The sequence below is a fragment of the Lutra lutra genome, chromosome 7, assembly GCF_902655055.1.
Source record: "Lutra lutra chromosome 7, mLutLut1.2, whole genome shotgun sequence".
Classification (NCBI taxonomy): Eukaryota; Metazoa; Chordata; class Mammalia; order Carnivora; family Mustelidae; genus Lutra; species Lutra lutra.
In genome coordinates, this window is record NC_062284.1 from 108,832,470 (window position 1) to 108,847,078 (window position 14,609).

Here is a 14,609-nt window from a genome sequence, read left to right on the forward strand (position 1 = left end):
CTGAACAAAGTATGGCAAGGGAGTTGAGTGTATTTTGTTCTTTTGTTCTAAGCCCTACCTTTAGCTTTGGAACTAAGAAGAGTTTCACAGACAGCTTACCACAGCTAAGTACAATGGCTTTTAGATTATGAGTTTAAAATGAATCTGACATCTATTAGGTATTATATGTTAGACTTTGTGCTAAGCATTTTGCATGTTATCTTTCAATCTTCAAAAAACACCTGTGAATTTATCTCATTTTATAGGTAAGGAAACAGTTTTGGAGAGGTAGCTCAAGGTTCAAAGCATCTGAGCTGCCTGTGGTGCAGGAATACCGCAGGGTGTCAGCCGGTTCAGTAGAACATACCCTTTTCCCTGTTAACTGTTTAAATAGCAAACGGGGGGGGGGGGGGGGCGCCTGGGTGGCTCAGTGGGTTAAGCCTCTGCCTTCCGCTCGGGTCGTGGTCCCAGGATCCTGGGATCGAGCCCCACATCAGGCTCTGCTCAGCAGGGAGTCTGCTTCCCCCGGACCCCCGCCTGCTGCTCTGTCTACTTGTGATCTCTGTCAAATAAATAAATAAAATCTTAAAAAAAAAAAAAAAAAAAAGCAAACGGGTGGGGTGAGGGCAATGGAATCATAGAGAACAATTAGGGTACGTCCTAAGTGAGAAATGGCAAGACATGAAATGAGTAAAAATGGTGTTCTAAAGGGCTATCAAATTTTGAGTCTGATCTAGAGATTCAGGTGTCTGGTGATGAAAAACATTAACTCACAGGTAAAAGAGGTGATTTATGAAAGCCCGTCAATGAACTATAAAAGATTATACCAATGTATGATACAGTTCTCCCAGAGCTGTTCGACTTAATGGCATAACAGACATGTTTATTTTCTTTTAAGTCTGTATAACTTTGCAACTACCACTCCAAATAGCTCTTTTTCCCCTCCAACCTCTAAAATACAGAAAAGATGAACTGACTGGCTTTGCAAAAACTTAAACATTTAGATTCTAAAAGTCGAGATTTCTAATATAGCAACATCAGAAAAAAGGTTTAAAGAATATGGAATTTTTTTTAAGGATTTTGGTTAAATAAAACCTTTGCCAATATATTGCCAACTGGAAACAACAAAAGTGTAACGGAAAAAATCTTTCACTCTGTTTTTTTGTTTTTGTTTTTGTTTTTTTAGGTCTGCCACTAACCACTTTACTCGTATTTCATCCCTTAAAATAGCGCTGAACCTGTTGTCCCAGATCGTTTTACAGATCGTTGTTCGATCTGTAGAATTTGATATGAAATAGTCTCCCTGTACTATAAAAGCTATACCTTATCACAAACCCTCCTGTCAAACGCCTTCTGGAGCTTTGTTGTGTTCACACCTTTCAGAGGTCTGGACATAATTTTCTTACCTGTAGTGGACGGTTTTATCCAAGAAGCTGCCCAGACACCCGATCTCCTTGTACTATTTAATTTCTTTTATTCCCTTTTCTCGGCTCCATGATCCGGGACGGAGAGGAAAGACAGGTGCCTGAGGGCAGCACTGATCAGACAGACCCCTCAGCGGGGAAAATAACAAGCGGAAGGGACCGGCCACCCGCTTCTATCCCTGGTGCCGCTGGTACTACACGGTAAGGATGCGAAACACAAGCCGCAGGGAGAAACTTCCCCAAACCCCGCCTGCCCCGCTGCAGGCCCCGCCCCGGTACGTGCTCGGGCACAGCACCGCAGCCCCGGCCCCCGCCCTCGTCTCCCAGGCGGGGTTCGTTCTGTGGGGGTGTTGCTCCTGCGCCCGCCTACGTGTGAGAGCTCATGTGGGAGGCGCGGGCCCCTCCCGGCCTCTGGCTGGGCGGGCGGGGTGCGTCAGTGGTCAGCAGTGCTCTTTGTCTCCGCAGATTTGTCCAATTGTGATGCCTGGCTCTTGCCCAAACTTTCCTTGGGATGAGCCGATTGGGAGATTCAGGGCATAGAGATTCAGTGTGTTGCTGTGGAGCTGTCTGCGGAACTCCCAAATATTTTGGGGTGGGAAGCTGTGCTTTATGGAATAGAAAAATATCTGAGGTCTCCTAACAGATTGAAGCTTGCTTAACATTATAACAGGTTTTTAAAAATTAGTCATCTATTAATCTGGTCAGAAATAGAGGACTCTTAAGGTTATTTAGATGTATTTCTCATAAAGCACTCAAAGATTTAGTTAATTTTAAATAAAGCACTTTGAGATATCCCTGATTAAGTTCATTGGACTTTTAGCTGCCCCAGGTGTTGTTCCGTTTTGTTTTGCTTTTTATTTGTCGTGTTTTTTGATTATTGTGTGCCCGCATCCTATTGAGGCCAGCTATGGAGAATCTTTTGGGAGAAAATAATCTAGTTGGACAGAAGGGAAGTGAGTTTATGGAATATGGAGAAGCTTGGGGCATTAAACTTAATCTCCTGTAATTAGTATGTTAAGATTGTGCAGTCTGTAGTAAGACAACAAAGGTATTGTTTCAATTAATAACCTCATCTGTGCATATCCACAGTTGTCAACATTTTACATTTTATTTTAAATTGTTTCCTTCAGGAAAATTTGCTGTTCATGGTTTTTCCAAATAGAATATCGAAGAAAGAGTCCATTTTTAAAAAGTGATTGAGGTGGTTTAAATATGTTTTACTAATAAAAACTGATCTGTGGCCTTAAACTTTTGTGTTTGTATTAATTTATTTAGGGAAATGCCATTTAAAGAGTCCTAAAACTCTTTTGGTCTTATGGATGCTTAATAATCATAAATTGGCAATTCTCCACAGAGCAGAGCAAGCTGAGGCAGCGTGGGGGGGGGGGCTGGCTTTAATGTTTATCACCAAGGGCAATGCATTTTAAAAAGTTGAGAAACATCATATCTTTATCTATCTATCTATCTATCTATCTATCCTCACAAGTACATGAGAACTCTGTCAGTCAAACCTATTTTTAGAGATCTTTGAAACATTAAACATTAATTAATATATATATTTTAATACATATAATAAATATATTATATATAATATATATTATATATTAAAATATATATAATTTATATATATTTATAAATAAAATATTAATTAATATATTGAGCTCCTTTTCAAATATTTTGGGTAATATTATTTGTTCTTTGAAACAGATTTTTTTTTAATGGTTCTACACAACTGCTATGACAAACACAGGAGCTCTGAACAGCTGTGGGATAAACCATCATAAACTGTTTCCTGATTTCCCACTCTGCTGGTAGAATATTGAAAGCAAGAACAAAAGCATAAGCAAAAAATGAGGTATTAACACCACAAAGTAGAGAGGAGCCAGCGCAGCCTGGGTAGGTGCTATGCCTCCTCCCAGGCAAATTCGACTGCAAATACTTGTCACCACTGTGAACTTCCATGTCACTACAACTTTAGCTTTCTTAACTTCTTGGTGTTTTTTTTTTTTTTAAGCTTCCTTGGTCATTTATGCACGTCTTATCTCCCCTACTAAAGTTCTTAGTTCCTTTGAGCGTGATTCCATATGATTCATCTTTGATTGCTCCTTAAAACCTTCCTCTCTGTTTACACAAGGACAACCCACACATGATCAAAGGTGGGAAGTATCTCTTGTGACAGGGGGACCAGAGAAGAATTATGACTGGAGAAAGAGAACGGAGAAAACAGGACTATTTTCTAGTCTTCCAGTGAAATCCATTCATTCAGTGAACAATTACTGAGGGTTGAGTGAGTCCAAGGTGTTTGCTATATTTAGAATGTTTGCTTCCTCTCAACATTCATATGTTGAAACCTAACCTACAAGATACTACTTTAGGAAGTAGGGCCTTTGGGCGGTGATTAGATCATGAGTGTAGAGCTTCATGAAAGGGATTCGTACCCTTATAAAACAGATGTTTCTCTCTCTCCCCACCCTCATGATTTAATCACTGCGCAAAGGCACCACTTCCTAATACCATCATCTTGGAGGTTAGGTTTCAACATAGGAATGTTCACAACTTCTCCTGAGAGCTCCATTGCTTCCTTTGGCCATGTGAGGATTCAGTGAAAAGTCGGTGATCTTCAACTGTAACAGGGTTCTCACCGGCCTCCAGAACTGTGAGGAATAGAGGTTTGCTATTTATAAGCTCCCCAGTTTATGCTTTTTTTCTTAAAGAAGCTTGAACAGACTAGGACAATGTTATTCTAAGACCTGCGGGTGATATAAATGTTCCGGAATGTGGTGCCTACCATCAACAGCCCCTGTATGAGCTACTCACACAGTCAGCTGTTTATTGAGCAAAACATGATTGAAAACTGACTAGAATGTTTACTGGCCATTTAATATGTTCTGGGTCACCATTACCTTTTCTTTCCATGAATTGTTTCTAGCTTGATAATCTGTATCCAGACTATACTGCTCCCCAGAGGAACCTCAAATTTGGCCTCTGAAAAACTGCTCCAAATGATTCCTCATATGTTCTCCAAATGCCTCCTCCTCCTGCATTCCCTGCTCAGTGTCCCAAACCAATCCCTAGAGGTCACTTGTCACTTCCAACCTTATCCACACATCCAGTCTGACTCAGTTCTTTTCTTTCTTTAAATTTCCACTATGGAAACTTTGAACATGTACAAAAGTAAAGAGAATAGTATAATGATGCCCAAGTATCTGCTGTTGGGTTCCCTGGGAAGTAGACTCTGAGATGGAGACTGCAGGTCATGTATTAGTGTGTTAAGGGACAACATGAGAAAGCAAAAAAGCAGAAGTAGTCAGAGTGAGAAACGGAGCTGAGAAGCAGTCCCAACAAATGTCCTCAGCAGCCATGTGCGGAGCTCTGGACCTGGGATGGTCCTTGAGAGTTGTCCCAAGCTACAGAGATGGCTGGGGCCTTTACACCACTACACTGATCAATCATTGGAGGGGGGAGTTATGCCTTTAAAGGCATGTCCAGGAAAATGGCAGTATGAGGAGCTCCATGGACTTGCTCCCCAGTGAAACAACTACAGTTGGCAAGAATTAAAAAATATATATCCCATTTAAAGTTTCTTGAAATTGGCTGAAGAGAATACAGCAGATGAAGAAAATTTTATTCAAGAAAGTATATTAAATCTTGGTAAGAATAACAAGACTTAGTGACACCACCTGTGCCATGACTTGCTGCCTCCCCTACCCTGCTCAGTATGACGAAAGCTCAACTCCAGGTGGGTGTGGCCAAGAAAGGGTTCCCTCTACCCCTCTGTCCCAGTAAAAGGCTATGGTACCTCTCTGGGAGGGCCAGGCTGCCAGCACTTCTTATCCTCTTTAACTTCATGTTGCAAAGGCTAAATTCCAGGTAAGTACAGCCTGAAGATTGGAGACATTGGGAACTCCTTTCTTCCTTTCAGACACTATTCATAGGACAAGCTCTATTCCAGGTGCAGCAGGCCAAGAGTGCTCAGATCCCAGTGGCTTTCATCCCCACTCTCATGTAGGCTGGGAGTTCCATGCCAGCAGAGGCAGCCTGAGAAGGAAGAGACTATAGCCCCCCCACACCCCCGCCATGGCCCTGCTCCTAAAGCAGAGGTATCATTCTGAGAGAAGTGGGCCTCTGTCCCCATCCCCAGCTCCACAGCAGTCGCTCAGAGATTTCTCCCAGGGGGAGAGAAAGTCCATTAGAACAGAGAACTCTGACGCTCTCCCCACAGGAATGGACTTTATTTGGAAGAGTGTGAGAAGATTCAAACCCAAAGGTGCTCTTGAAAACATTGGATATTCTCGTGATAAGTTATTAAGAGGAGGCTGGTAGCTCCATGGCAGCAAGAAGTTAAACTGCAGACCAATGAGTTTGGCGGGGCGAGGTGGGGGGGGGTGGAGAGTGGTGGGGGGAAGCCAAGGAAAGAGACAACTAGGAGAAGCCCTCTTGGGATCTGAACAAGCCTCAAAGCCTATCTCTGCAAAGGAGCTGAAATGTAATTGGATTAGACTGTGTCCCCAGGATACTGTCAAGAGCAAGGGAGCAATCAAAAGGCAGTTACTGGAGCCCAATGGCTGGGTGTAATAACAACAGAGTCAGGCTCTTTAATGGAGAGATCTGGAAAAGAGACAGCCAAAGAAAGCCTTGCTAAAACCACTCTCATCCTAGGTAACTGTGTGCAAAGTTACCTGGGATGTACCCTCTGAGTAGCTACTTAAAGAGTCTTCACTTCTTGGGTGAAATGGACCTCACTAAAATAGTCCAGTCAGGTCACTAAACAAATAAACAAGGAAACAAAAAAAAAAACCCAACCAGCCCCATGGGAAAGGGGGAGCAATCAGTATTCAGAATCGCTACAATAAATTATATGTGCTAGCAGTAAATATTTTCATATCTTAACAGGTACAGAGCCATACAATTGTGTATTGGCTTCAATTAGGCCCGCACATTTGATATGGCACAGAAGTGACTTTTTAATTTTTTATTCTTTAAAGATTTACTTATTTATTTATTTGACAGAGAGAGATCACAAATAGGCAGAGAGGCAGGCAGAGAGAGGGGGAGGGGAGCAGGCTCCCTGCTGAGCAGAGAGCCAGATGCGGGGCTCCATTCCAGGACCCTGGGATCATGATCTGAGCAGAAGACAGAGGCTTAACCCAGAGCCACTCAGGTGCCCCTGGAAGTGACTTTTTAGATCATTAGGGAAAGGATGGACTATTCAATCGGAGGTGCTAGAAAATTACACATTTGGAAAATACATATACATACATATATATGGTTATATGCAAAAAAGTGAAATTGGATCCTTAACTCATACCACACATAGAAATAATTTTTAGATAAATACAGTGAATCCAAAGTGAAAGGCAATACTTTTAGACTTTTGGAATAAACTTGTAGCAGCAATGTTGGCAGTTCAACAAAGATTATGCACCTCTTCCATAGATTGGAGTTGTCGTGGGGAAGAGGTTGCCCAGTTAGGGATGTTTCCCAGGTCTCTCTGCCTCCGGGGAGGACTATGTGAGAGACTTTTGGATAATAGGATATGGACTGAAATAACACACCAGTGCTTCTTAAACTGTCTGTGGTAATGGACAATTTGTCTCCAATTTATTATGGATCAATACTTTTGTAAACGAAAACAAATAAATTACCAGAAAATTGATATTTTAAAAAGACCAAATGCAAGCCCGTTTTTTTTTATTATTAGATTTAACAGACATAAAATTACATTGCCAGGTTGCTGTTAAAAGTTTACAAGTATTCTTAATTTTTGTACTACTGAGTAAAATTTTGTACTACTGAGCAATAAATAGTTCGTGGACCAGCAGAGATTAGCAGACCACCCACTAAGTGTACACCACTTTTGACGTGGCTCATAACAATCTCTCATGCAATATTTTACATTCTTTCTTCCCCTACGTTCAGGGTGGCTTTAAAAATCAATGGCTGAAGACCTCAGAGGCTTTATCAGTCTGGTTCCCTGGATGACTTCTCAGAGCAGAACACTTTCCGCCCCATCTTGCCATCAATTGAACCTAACATGAAAAGAAAAAAAATTCTTTTGTGTTAAGCTAGCGAGCATTTAAGTTTATTAAGTCATAGTACTGGCATTAGCTTAGCTAATAATGAAATATAGGGAACATATTTATAGACAAAAACCCTTATTGGAAAAGATTTTTAAAATTGACTACACTAGGGCGCCTGGGTGGCTCAGTGGGTTAAAGCCGCTGCCTTCGGCTCAGGTCATGATCTCAGGGTCCTGGGATCGAGTCCCGCATCGGGGTCTCTGCTCAGCAGGGAGCCTGCTTCCCTCTCTCTCTCTCTCTGCCTGCCTCTCCATCTACTTGTGATCTCTCTCTGTCAAATAAATAAATAAAAATCTTTAAAAAAAAATTGACTACACTAGAAATAAGAGTCTCTGTACATCAAAAATCACCATAAAGTAAATAAAAATAAATCAGAGTGGGGAAAGATATTTATAATACATATAATATACACCAATTTTGTATTCAGATATAAGGTGATCCTACCAATCAATACGAAAAAGGTGAACAACCCAACTGAAACATGGGTAAAATATATGAACAGGCATTTCACAGTAGAGGAAATAGGAAAAAAAAATTAGAATTTAAGAAGATGCACAACTATGTTAAGACCACAATTAGATATCAAATTTCTGATATGATATGGCTGAATTTGGAACTGCCATACACTGATAGTGAAGTGAAAATCAGTTCAACCATGCTAGAAAAACAATTTGACATTATCTTTTAAAGTTTTACACTTGCACCCATTGTCATCTAACAATTCTACTGTACGATGTACTGCTGTAAGATGTAAGTAGAATTGCCAACTTTGGCAAACAAGAATGAAGGACATCCTTTAAAATACACTTAAACTGTGTTTAAGATAAACAATGAGTAATTTTAAAATTTTATCTGAAATTCAAGTTTAATTTGGCCTCATCTACTTTATCTGGAAATCCTACAAATAAGAGGAGCCATGTACAAAAGTGTTCACAGTAGCATACTGTTTGTAAATATAAAACCTAGAACCCACCTAAATTTGTATGGAGGAAATAATGGGTAAACTATGTATTCGCACAACAGAACATTAGGCAGCAGTAAAAATGAATACAGCTATGAATAAATCTTAGGAACATTATTTAAGGTTGAAATTAATTCAAAGGCCTTATGTTAGAAATTTAAAAAAAAAGGTAAAGTAAAAATGTAAAAGAAGGGGAGTGGTGCCCAGCTGGCTCAGTTGGTTAAAGCATGCCACTCTTGATCTCTGGACCATGAGTTCAAGCTCCAGGTTGGGCATAGAACTTACTTAAAAAAATTGCAATACCACTTTCATAAGACTCAAAACCAACCACAACTAGACAATATATTGTTTCGAGATCCATACACACGTCATAAAGTATATACTATATATATACAGTATATATATATATGCTACTGTGAACACTTTTGTACATGGCTCCTCTTATTTGTGTGTATATATATATATATATATATATATATATATCTCATATATAAAATTTGCCTCTTGTATATACAAGAGAATGAGAAGCAAAACAAGGTAGTTGTTACTAAGGAAGTGGTAGAGCAGGGGACCAAGTTCGAGGAAGCAGTCACAGATTAATGTGACAGAGTTGGTAGTGTTCCTGTCCTACACAGGTAGAGGTACACACATATTCGTTACATTGCTCTGCTTCTTATCTCAGATATGTTACATAAGGTTTTCTGTATACATAAAATATTACATAAAATTTAAAAGATGGGGCGCCTGGGTGGCTCAGTGGGTTAAAGCCTCTGCCTTCGGCTCAGGTCATGATCCCAGGGCCCTGGGATCGAGCCCCACATCGGGCTCTCTGCTCGGCAGGGAGCCTGCTTCCTCCTCTCTCTCTCTGCCTGTCTCGCTGCCTACCTGTGATCTCTATCTGTCAAAAAAAAAAAAAAATTTAAAAGATAGATGGACAATCAGGAAACTTAAGTGAGTTGAACAGATCTACAGACATATAGTCTAATGCTTTCTATTATATTGGGATACCTTTCCTAAAGAATACAGGATGCCCTGCACCCTGAAAATGGTGAAAAGTACAAAATACAGCTCCCTATCTAGCTCCAGGAAGAAGCTAGGAGAGGAGTGTACAGAGAACCAATTAAGCCAAATAATCGATAAATATAAATAAACGCTTTCAGCTAAGTACTGAGTCAGATTATTATGAATATAGGGGATGGGTGGCGGCAGGGAGATGTTCTCAAGTTTCTCAACTTGTGGTTGCAGAAGACTGCTTCGGTTACAATGAGAGACATACATTAGACACTATATTATGTGGTTGTAGACTGTGACAGAATGAGCCCAGTCCATTTCCTAGTAAACCGTCTTTGGCTCCTGTTTCCATGAGGAGGTAGGTGAGGAGGGGGAACTGTTCTTGCCTAGCTACAGAGTTGACTTGTCACACTCGGGTCACTTTAAAGGAAAGTGACAGTAAGGGTAAAGCCAATTTACACAAGCCAGCCTAATGCAGACCTAAAATACTTCTTGGGCTCACAGGACACTTGACATACAAACCTCTTCAATGAAATTTAAAGGACTGACCTTAGCTCCCTATGTTAAGGAGAGCTGAGTAGGTAAAAAGGACTGGCATCCACTCACGCGCAGTAAGCAATACCACGGTTCGCACGAGTCCAGCTGGAGGCGGGGCTAACGGGCCCGGATAATACGTCACGGAGCGCAAGTGCGTCACTTATAGAGGCGGAACGTCCGGTCCCGGTTTCCTCGGCGACTGCGGCGGGCTGGTCTGCGTGTGGTGTTTGGGCTTCGCAGGCATGGGGACTCCTCCAGGCCTGCAGACTGACTGCGAGGCGCTGCTCAGCCGCTTCCAGGAGACGGACAGTGTGCGCTTCGAGGACTTCACGGAGCTCTGGAGGAGTATGAAGTTCGGGACCATCTTCTGGTGGGTGTTTCTACTCGGCTGCCCGCCTCTCTCCTGGGTCGGGGGTGGCGTAGGAAGCTGCTTTCTTCTCCAACGCCTCGCAGCACCTGGGAAGGGCTGAGAAAGGCGGCAGTCTCAGAATGCTGCCCCCAGCTCTGCCGGGCCTTCTTCCTGGGCGCTTTCATTCCTTTCGGCTGCATCCTTTTGCGGCGTCCTCCTCAGTGTTATTTCTGCCTGGCTGTCGTTCTCAGCCCTCCTCTCCAGGTCCTCTGCCTGGTACCGGCCTAGGTCACCCATCATTCCCCTTCCTGCAGTGGTGTTCTCTTAGAACCTCGTGTTTGAAAACAAAACAAACACCTAGGCAAGGACAAACCCCTGCACGACGGAATTCATTTTTCATAGGACAACCAAAGTTGCCTTTCTAAAGTGCAAATTTGATCCCGTCACTCCCCTGCGTACCACTCCAGTGGTTTCCACTGCCCTTAGGATAAAGCTCGAATTCCCTAATTCCCAAATTCCCTAATATGCCTGGCAAGACTCTCCGTGACCGGCCTCAGTCCATCTCAGCGACTTTATCTCCTCCATGCACTCGCTTGCTCCATTCTGCCTGTGGCCCTCTTCAGGCGTTTCGAAAGCCCGGAGCTTTCCCCCAGCTCTTTCTGCCAGGTCACCTTTGGCTTCCCTCGGTTTTAAGCTCAAATGACAGTTCTTTAGGGAAGCCTTCCTTTGCCCTTCTGACGTAAGGCGTTCAGACTCTGTTTTTCCTAGAGCGCTCTTCTTATTTTATCTGTGGACTTTTACCACAGGGTATTGTGAAGTGTAGTAGAGTGGTTACTGAGCCCCACTGCCTGATTTTGAATGAGTCCGCAGAGTAACCTGACTTTGGGGGAAGTTTGCCTGAGCTTCTGCATCTATACAATGGAGACAGTGATAATACTTCACATTGTAGTTCTAAGGGGTAAATGAGCTAATATATATTAAGTGCTTAAGGACTCTGTAACTATTCATTATTATTATTATCATTGCTTTAAATTTTTCCCTCAGCTGGATAGAGCTCTGAGGACAGTGACTGGATGAATTTGGTATCCATTGGCATAACATATATAATAGTGTAAAAGCTAAATAATTGGCTGACTGAATTCTTGTGATTAAAACTCTGTGTTTTCCTGAATAAAAAGTAGAAGTTCTCTTTTTTGTCGTAATATAATTATTTATGTAGTTTGTACATTGCATGGTTTGAGGCTAGAGAGCTATTTGTTGTACAGTTGATGAAAGGAACTAATTTTGTTTTTTTGAAGATTTTATTTATTTGGCGGAGAGAGGGAGAGAGAGAGAGAGAGAGCACAAGCAGGGGTGCGCCAGGCAGAGGGAGAGAGAGAGAAGCAGGCTTCCCTGCAGAGCAGGAGCCGGATGTGGGGCTCTATCCCAGGACCTTGGGATCATGACCTGAGCTGAAGGCAGTGGCTTAACCAACTGAGCCACCCAGGCACCCCAGGAACTAATTTTTTAATGGCTACTAAATGTGATGTGTTTATAGCTTAATGTATTTAATCCATGGAAGAACTCTGAAAAGCAGGTATATAATTATCCTTGTTTTAGAAGGGGAAATTGAGGCTCAAGGAGGTTAAGTAATCTCCACGATCAAACCGCTAGTAGGTGGTAGAGCAGATACTGAGAACTGTATGTCTGTCTGCATTCAAAACCTGTGGTCTTTCAGTGCATCTCTCCTTAGTAGTGGCAGTTACGGAAAATTTTGCTGGGGTTACCTCAATATTTAGCTAATGAAGAAAAACTAAAATGAGAAAAAAACTTAGGACGACTTGAAGAGTGATGTTACTTTAGAAAGTGCTTTGGTTGCTAATACAACAGTAGGTATTTTGCATTCTTTCAGTATATTTATTATTTGAAGAGCCTAGGCTTTGGGAGTATAGAGCAGTCGCTTTCCTGCTCTGCACCCTCTTTACTTTGGTGAGCTTTACCCTGCAGAATTGGGAGGAGGGCATGGGTTGGGTTGTATTGTGGTTTTCTAACTTTTTCACCTAGGTGTCTCAAAGACAGATGAGGGGTACTGTGAATCCCTGAGAGTATTGAGGAAAATCTCCATTATATATTAAAATGCATGTAATTTTTGTATTTTATTCTGTAATATAACCATGATTATTTTAACATTTTAAATATTTAAAATTTTTACCTGGGGATAATTTGTAACCCCTCCCTTTTTGCTCGCCAATTCAGCAAATAAAGTTGATGCTTTAGAAAGAGCATTATGTTTACCTCCTATATGTCTGTGCCTCAGGGTAAGAAGCATAGCGGAAAATTAGGTCATGCTTGATCATGAAAGGATCAGATGTGGAATGCCCATTCAGTTTCTAGCAGCTGCTAGAATATACATCTTCTAATTTTTGTTCATTACTTGTTTACTGAGAGTCATAATATATTTTCTCTTTGTTTCCTAGTGGTAGAATGAGAAATTTAGAAAAGAACAAGTTTACAAAAGAAGCGTTAGCTTTGGCTTGGCAATATTTTTTACCTCCATACACCTTCCAGATCAGAGTTGGTGCTTTGTATCTGCTATACGGATTATATAACACCCAACTGTGTCAACCAAAGCAAAAGGTAATACTTGTTTTCCCTCAGCAACATAGGAAATAGGTACAATATTTTTACAACAAACTGATTTTAATAGGAATGCCAGTGTTTCAAAAATATAATACATTTGTGAAGAAGATTTACCTTTAGTAACTTTTTTACTTTTGTTTGTAGATTAGAGTTGCCCTGAAGGATTGGGATGAAGTTTTAAAATTTCAGCAAGATTTGATAAATGCACAACATTTTGATGCAGCATATATTTTTAGGAAACTACGACTAGACAAAGCATTTCACTTTACAGCTATGCCCAAATTGGTATGTTGTCTAAAATAGATCATTTTTCAAAATGAGAACTAATGCTTTATTGTTCATAAAGTACCTCAATCTCCATGAAGTGGAAAAGATACCATGTAATTTCTGATACTTGTAGAAAGGTTTCTTAACATAGGAGAAAATGCTTTCTAATTACTTTTGTTTTGCAAACAATTTAGTCTTTGCTTTTAAATGGAGTGTTTCTAAATGCCGTCTATTAAATTGTTAGAAGAAATTAGATTTGGCATCTGCCATTTTGCTTATTTCCCTTTTCAGACATTAGGTTACTGAAAGAGGACCAAGGAATTTTAATGTCAGTTGGTGAAAAGTTGAAACTTCCACTAATAAAATTTATTTCTTCAGTCTTAATGACGGATGAGACACTAGACTGAAAGAGCATTAAGTCCTAATTCTGGTTCTGACATCAGCTCGCAAATCATGTAACTTGTCTGAATATCATCTGAAGTTAGAAGCATATGGCATGGCATCTTAAAGGTTATTTTAAAATTCTTGTAGTCTTTGGAAAATGGATTATCTAAAAAATATCCTTTAAAAGACATTCATTATCATCTAGCTATCATATAGGATGAAGAAGAAAATTCAGCGAGCTGAAGTTACAGAAGAATTTAAGGACCCAAATGATCGTGTAATGAAACTTATCACTTCTGATGTATTAGAGGTAAATTTGTTTTTTCTGCCCTTGAAATTAAAAAAAATTGTTATTATTATACCTTCATCTATGGGATACTGAAGTTTTTTCTAATGAATTTAACTGTTGATAGAATGCTTATTTTTCCTCCAAAGTATCAGAAAGAACACACCCTAAATATATGAAAATTTATGGAATAAATCTGAAAACTCAGAAACAAAAAGATGTAGAAGACTGTACTTGAACTTGGGTATTTAGATTCAAATACTGAAACCACCATTTGTATTTGACTTTAGATAGGTCATAAAACGAGAATTTAGGGCACCTAGGTAGCTCAGTGGGTTAAAGCCTCTGCATTCGGCTCAGGTCATGATCCCAGGGCCCTGGGATCAAGCCCCACATCCGGCTCTCTGCTCAGTGGGGAGCCTGCTTCTTCCTTTCTCCTCCTGCCTCTCTGCCTACTTGTGATCTCTGTCTGTCAAATAAATAAAATCTTTATTTATTATCTATTCATTTCCTTAGTTCCCTTTTATATGTTTATTTAAAAACTTATTGAATAACAATGAGGCTATTCTGATAAAAATTTGAAATCAAGAATTATGGATAAGAGGCACACTCTTTTTTTTTTTAAATTTAATTTTATTTTTTCAGTGTTGCAAGATTCATTTTTTATGCACCACACCCTGTGTGCGATGCAATACATGTCCTCCTTAATACC

The 14,609-nt window shown here is 40.5% G+C and overlaps 1 protein-coding gene and 1 long non-coding RNA gene across 3 annotated transcripts in view; one reads left to right on the forward strand and one right to left on the reverse strand.

The window, feature by feature from the left end:
• LOC125105658 (uncharacterized) overlaps positions 1-1,799 on the reverse strand; it is a 30,720-nt gene extending 28,921 nt beyond the window's left edge. The window contains exon 1 of the long non-coding RNA XR_007128975.1: positions 1,386-1,799. This is a non-coding gene — a long non-coding RNA (uncharacterized LOC125105658). The remainder of the gene's footprint in view (positions 1-1,385) is intronic.
• Positions 1,800-10,173: 8,374 nt separating this feature from the next.
• The window catches only part of SNAPC1 (small nuclear RNA activating complex polypeptide 1), a 41,485-nt gene continuing 37,049 nt past the window's right edge, over positions 10,174-14,609 (forward strand). The window contains exons 1-4 of one of the 2 annotated variants that reach the window (XM_047739299.1): positions 10,174-10,362; positions 12,798-12,957; positions 13,105-13,245; positions 13,817-13,921. In XM_047739299.1, coding sequence (XP_047595255.1) covers positions 10,235-10,362; positions 12,798-12,957; positions 13,105-13,245; positions 13,817-13,921 — 534 coding nt within the window. In that variant the 5' untranslated portion in view covers positions 10,174-10,234. The remainder of the gene's footprint in view (positions 10,363-12,797; positions 12,958-13,104; positions 13,246-13,816; positions 13,922-14,609) is intronic. The other variant, XM_047739300.1, reaches the window with a different exon arrangement.